At 35.6% G+C, this 4876-nt stretch overlaps 1 protein-coding gene across 1 annotated transcript; it reads right to left on the minus strand.

Annotated features, from left to right (window-relative positions):
- Window positions 1-1924: 1924 nt before the first annotated feature.
- LOC131651761 (probable UDP-arabinopyranose mutase 1) lies at window positions 1925-4663 on the minus strand. The gene is made up of 4 exons (XM_058921452.1): window positions 4214-4663; window positions 3035-3285; window positions 2777-2945; window positions 1925-2529 (listed from the first exon to the last, which is right to left on the minus strand). The coding sequence occupies exons 1-4, from the start codon at window positions 4532-4534 to the stop codon at window positions 2176-2178; spliced, it is 1095 nt and encodes a 364-aa protein (XP_058777435.1). The 5' UTR covers window positions 4535-4663; the 3' UTR covers window positions 1925-2175.
- Window positions 4664-4876: the final 213 nt, after the last annotated feature.

Genomic DNA, 4876 nt, shown 5'->3' on the forward strand with positions numbered 1-4876 from the left:
TTAGGATTCCGGGTGTTCATTTTGTACAAATCACTCACATATACTCAAGTATCAAGTGTTAAAGAGAAAGAGTTCGCTGAGAAATGTACGTATGACACCGCCATTTTAATACATGTGTATTTTCCCTTTATTTTCAAGTATCTTTCAATATTATTGCATTCCATTTACTTCTTGCCATTTACGTTTTCGTACTCATTATTTTTATGTCATTTATCTTTGAAGTATTTAACATTTTTGCACTTTAAGATTTCTGCACTTTTACAGTTTGTCTCATATTTTATCTTGACTTACCTTTCGCTGAAGTTATAATCACGTGTATAACGAAGTGATTGCTATTTTTGTTTGTTTCGATCGAAGAAATTCTTATTGACAAAATGAATCGTAGATATGGTTCAAATGACCATCAATAACAATCTTTTTGACTATGTCCTAGGATCAATCTAGTCGATCCTGCGAGTAACCAAATCATATTTATTATAGTTTGGAAGACTAGCGGTTGTTTACCGGAAATCACCGTAAACAATATCATATAAAGAATATGATAAAATATACATACAATATTTGTTTTTTGAACACCCCTACTTGTTACTGATATTTTTTCTTATTGGTTTTCAGGGATGGATCGTGGCTCACTATCATCGCATTCACAGGTTTAAATGTTCCCTGACCTATACTTATGATTGGCCATATGATTGTCGGTTTGTCCCTAGCAGAGGAAATGATCATATCTTGTCGTAACGTGTGTATATTGACTGCACTCAGCATGACAATGTAAAATGGAGGTCATACGATGCTCACAGGGACAATTATATTTTGCCTCATTTCCTTATACTCTATATGGTTAGCATGTGAGACCAACATCATGTGCATGCATCTATTAGTACTGTCTGTAGAGATTTGAACGACATTCTGGCAGATTTTGAGAATCATCTGGTACCCGTGGAGTATCAAACTCATGAGGTCACATCTTAGTGGAGCTATGTTGAGGGTTACAAGACATGATTCTATAAAGTGTCACACCCTTACATGACAGAGGACGCTCCTAAACATCCAACTAGGCTAGCTCATGAGGAGCTCCTGGAAGATCAGCAGGCATTGGACGTCCATGTTGTTGATGTGTTTTCGTGTAGTCAGAACATTATGCGGCTTACACGTCAAGGCATCGAGTCCGGAGTGTTTGTGAGAGGTGGAGATGAAGCGATCGCCCTTGCAGAGTCCATTTTTTCTGAGGCACGGAGTGTCGTGGCTTAAGGTAGGCAAAGGAGGAATCATGGTGTTAGGATTAGGAATACACAATAGAATATTTTGATTGTATTTTGTTTAATTTTAATCGACTTTGAGAACAATGGTTATACTAATATATTTGATTTCTATAATATTTGGTTTTATTAAAACTTTACGTGGGGGTGTTTGATTTTTTAATGACAGAATGTGACTTCAGAGAGACATCTCCGAACTAAATTTTGACAAAAAATGGTATTTAGTGTGTTCGAAGATGCATCTCTAAATTCACCCAGAGACATTTTCGGATTTTCAAAAGTGTGATCCATATAACAAGGATGGGATGAGAAATTGCCAGATCAAACCGGCCTATAAAAGACTATAGCCTAGTCTATTTTAAGTTAGACCAAACCAAATATATTTAATAAATAAACTAGGCTTGGGATTTTTTTAAAACCTATTTGATTAAATAGGTTAGATTTATACTATTAAAAAAACTAATAAAATCTTATAGACTGGCTTATATATTTATATATAAGCCGACTTATATAATTTCATATAATAAACCATAAGTTAGACTATGACCTTTTAAATTTATAGTAGGTCAAACTTAGATCTTCTAAGACCTTGGCCAAACCTATTTCTACCCTACTCATAACTCACAAAGTAACATATATTTCTACCCTACTCATAACTCACAAAGTAACATATATAATAAAGATCATATTTTTAATAATAACAGAAATAATATAATACTAATATTAATAACAACATCAATATGAATAAATTGTTCTGGAATCTAGCAAAATCAACAAGAATCATAATATAATGCTAACAAATATGATGACAATGATAAAATTAAATCTGCTTGAAAACTACTCTCTTCCTCATCAACTATAAGTTGTTTTACTTGGTAGCAGCAACTACTCTCTTCCTCGTCAACTATAAGTTGTTTTACTTGGTAGCAGCAACCTCAGAAGCCTTGGTTGAAGCTGTCTCTTCAGAAACGGTGTTATTAATCTCATCCCAAGCTTCAACCCAAGTGACCATGGCGTCAGCGAGTTTGACGAAATAGGGATCAATAGTTCCAAGTTTCTCCTTGACTTGCTTGGAGAGTTCAATGTAGCATTTCTGAACAGAGGTGGCATCTTTTGAAAGGGTTGCAGCTTGGAAAAATGGAATGATCTCTTCTTGCCAGAAGATACCTTTGTACTCCTTTTTCAGATTAACAAATGGGTTGCTTGCTTTGCTGTGCCATATGTATGGAAGTCCAGTTTTCACTCCATATCCCAAATGGTCGCAGATAACCTGTAAATTCATCAATCAGTTGTAGATCACGATTGAAACAAGGATATATCATAATAATGAAAGGACACTTCTAAATCATGAAGTTAAGAATGTATAAACTAAAACTGAAAACAAGAGAAAAACGAAAAGCCAACTAAGTAGTCAGTTAAGTGATTGTAATAGAAATAGCAATTGATAATGATCATGAAGGTCCTTGACTTGTTGATTTAAGAATTGTTAACAGAAAAGAGAGACATGACTAATATACCTTAATGCACCATCCAGCCCACATATCGTCGTAACGTCCAATAGGCTGACCGTCGCCCATGAGTCCAAAGTACATTGCAGGTCCAATCAGTTCACGGTTGAATGCCAGATTCATACCGCACATGGGGAACAGAGTTCCTTTGGGAATGGTCATAACAGCATCAACAAACCTGATAAATATACTCAAATGACTAAGCAAATGTCCATAAACAAAAGCATATACCATCAGTTAACCACAATGAAGAAGCTAACTACAAACCTAGTGTTCCTCTCATGGGGCTTGACAAGCTGTGTTGGAGCATCATAATCAGGGATGTTGAGCCAGAGGCCATGAGAAACGGCAGTGGGGACACCTTCACGCAGACTGAAAGGGTATCCACGGACGAAATCAGTACCTTCTCTGTATGGATCATAAAGGGTGTTGAAGAAAAATGGAGTGGATGGACTAAGGAGATTCTCAATGTGCTGCTTAAGTGCATTAATTTCATGGCCAGTTGGGTCTTTAGCAACCTGCACATTAAAATAGAAAACATTGAGGAAATCATGAAATATAAAACAATACATTTTGTGAAATTAGTCTTGGAAGATATCAAAGAACCTACTTATAGAAACAATTAGATCCTAGAAAACAACATCAAACATATCATGACAATAAATTGACAAAATGATGTGATACATCACAAGGAATGCTACAGAGAATATGTAAAAGTCAATAGTATGATGTTAGTTGAAAATGGGAAAAACAATAAGAAAATTCACTTTCAATTTGGGTGGAAATCCTTCTGTCCAAAATAGCCCCAAAAGCAAAAGGAAAAGTTTAACAGAAAATCATTCTGTCTACAAGATTTATTCACATCATTTGCCTCAATCATTCCAAAAAGGTCATGAAAACAGGACCCAAATGAATGCTAAAAACCCAAATAGATCCAATTGTGTTTGAAATCATTAGAACTGGATTCAACTCAGATTCAATTCCTGGAAATCAATTCTCATTTCAAAATCCTAAATCTTCCTTGAACTGGATTCAATGCTGTTGATTCAAACAATCAAAACTAAAATCAAATCAAATCCAACAAAACCGAGTCTAATCAAAATGACAAACAATTTCCAAAGTTAAACTCATTCTCATATTTCCAAAATTTCCAAACAAAATCAAGCAAAACAAAATCAATTCATGAAGTTAAGCCATTCCAAATCCAAACAAACACACTCAATTCAAAATTCAAATCAAGCTTTAAACCATCCATACAAACCCAAACTCAATAAACCAAACAATACTACAATTCTCTCTATACAACAACCCAGATCTAGCTCCAAAACCCCTAAAACCCCAAAAAAAAATCAAGTCAATTCAATTTCAATTAAGTCAAACTCATAAACTTCCCGATCCAAAAAAAAAAAAAAAAAAACAAACAAAATCCACAAAATCAACACTTACAAAGCAATCATCGTCAATGGTATAGATATACTTCTTCTTCGAAACCATATACCCAAAGCAACGACAAGCAGAATCCTTGAACGAGATACAGCTCGCCTTAGGCCCCAAGATCCTATTAATATCATTCCGATTATACAGCTCATAGTCAAAACCTTCAGGAACCTTGATGACCTTCGTCGGGTCCCCATCCTGAACAATGATGAGATGATACTGCTCAAAAAAGGGTCTCCACATCTCCAAGAAATCAAGGTTACGGATCGTAGGGATGACGATGTCGAGTTCGTCTTTCAAGAGTGGGGTTGGCTTGGATGAAGAAGCCATTGTTGGGAAGAGATCGAATGAGGAGCGGAAGGTGTTTGTGTTTATGTCTGTTTCGGCTCTGTGACTGTGAACGTTACTATATATAATATATATATACTCAAATTACGCGTGATTTGAGTAATTAATGGAAATGGAAAATTGAAAATCTCGTGGATTTTGGGGTTAACGTGGATTTGGGTTTTGTTTTGCCCCGTTTGAAGTTAAGGAGCGGGTTTTGTTTGGTGTATTACAGTGTAGAGAGGTTGATGACCGTAGACGCGTATATCAAACGGGTCGGTGAGTTTGGATTTTTATTGACTTGGTGGGGTCATGGATTCTCTGCAGTCGGCATAAATTTATAGT

Source organism: Vicia villosa, linkage group LG2 (genome assembly GCF_029867415.1).
Source record: "Vicia villosa cultivar HV-30 ecotype Madison, WI linkage group LG2, Vvil1.0, whole genome shotgun sequence".
Classification (NCBI taxonomy): domain Eukaryota; kingdom Viridiplantae; phylum Streptophyta; class Magnoliopsida; order Fabales; family Fabaceae; genus Vicia; species Vicia villosa.

What these genes read in the sequence shown, in the direction of transcription:
- LOC131651761 (XM_058921452.1), bottom strand. Translation starts at nt 4,534, where the DNA reads ATGGCTTCTTCATCCAAGCCAACCCCACTCTTGAAAGACGAACTCGAC. An exon ending in CCCCATGAGAGGAACACTAG is followed by an intron (nt 2,946 to 3,034) that starts GTTTGTAGTTAG and finishes TATATTTATCAG; the next exon opens with GTTTGTTGATGCTGTTATGA. An exon ending in GGGCTGGATGGTGCATTAAG is followed by an intron (nt 2,530 to 2,776) that starts GTATATTAGTCA and finishes ATGAATTTACAG; the next exon opens with GTTATCTGCGACCATTTGGG.